Raw genomic sequence first — 1,053 nt, forward strand, 5'->3', positions numbered from 1 at the left:
TCATTCCCCGAGGTCGAGGGGCACCACCTTTCCATCAACAATTTGGTTGCCGGGGTGACAATTTGAGGTGTTAATCCCTGGGTTTTCACACGCTGCTTGAGCCAGAGCCTCTTTAAACCCCTCCTCAAATGTGCCAGCCATGTCATCAATAAGCTCTTTGTTGCACTTCTCCAGTTCTTCGACCTTGGAATTCTTGGTGGCTAGCTGCTTGTCCAGAAATTCCTTCTCCACTTGAAGCTTGTTAACATCAGCTTGGAGCTTGACATTTTCAGCTTGAAGAAGGTTAAGAGCTTCGACCTTCGCAGCTAGCTCCCCCCCAGTCTTGCCCAGTTTTACCTCGAGGGCCTTGGAGTTTACAGCAGCCGCCTTCAGTTCAGCAACCTCCGCCCGCAGAGGGACCATGGAGCCCAGAAGGTCAGCATATTTCTGACTAGCCTCGTGCAGCCTCAGGTTGGCCGCCTCCTTCGCCTTCTGGGTCTCCATCAAAGAAGTTTTGTAGGCGTCTTCCTTGTGCTCCCATAGTCGTTCGAGCTTAAGCTTTTCCTCCTTCAGGGTGGCCACCTCTCGCTTGAGAGCCTGAAGGGCTTGCATCTCGATGGCTTTGGATTTTGCTTGTGCGCGTCATTCGAGAGCAATAGCAAGGAAGGCCCCCATGTAGTAGGGCATGCCTTCCTTCTTGGCCTCGCCAGAAGAACTTCCCGACGACCTCTCAGTGAAGCCCCTCATTAGTTGTATGATTGGACGGGGAATTTCTAAGGTCTCTGGGGCAGTTGCTTGTGCGACAGGTGTTTGTGTTGATGGCGGTGCAGATTCTGCCCCCTCCTATTGGCCCAGTTGGTGTGATGGGGATTTGGCGCTAGGGGGTTGTCCCTTAGGGACCCAACACGTTGGGGAGATGCAGATCGTGAGGAGATGACTCTGTTGGTCCTCCTCCTCTTGAAGACCTGCCCCTCGCCTGAACCTTCATCATCGGAGGGGACGATAAGGACGCCCTTGCCCTTGTCAAGGGGGGCTGGGCTTGAGGTGTTGGCCACAGCCAGTGGGACTGCAGCG

General features: G+C 54.3%; 1 protein-coding gene across 1 annotated transcript; it reads right to left on the reverse strand.

Moving 5' to 3' along the window:
* On the reverse strand, positions 1-591 carry LOC137816273 (uncharacterized). Its single transcript, XM_068619355.1, has one exon. The coding sequence runs from the start codon at positions 589-591 to the stop codon at positions 1-3; it is 591 nt and encodes a 196-aa protein (XP_068475456.1).
* Between the last annotated feature and the right edge of the window lie 462 nt (positions 592-1,053).

This window comes from Phaseolus vulgaris, chromosome 10, assembly GCF_000499845.2.
Source record: "Phaseolus vulgaris cultivar G19833 chromosome 10, P. vulgaris v2.0, whole genome shotgun sequence".
Classification (NCBI taxonomy): Eukaryota; Viridiplantae; Streptophyta; class Magnoliopsida; order Fabales; family Fabaceae; genus Phaseolus; species Phaseolus vulgaris.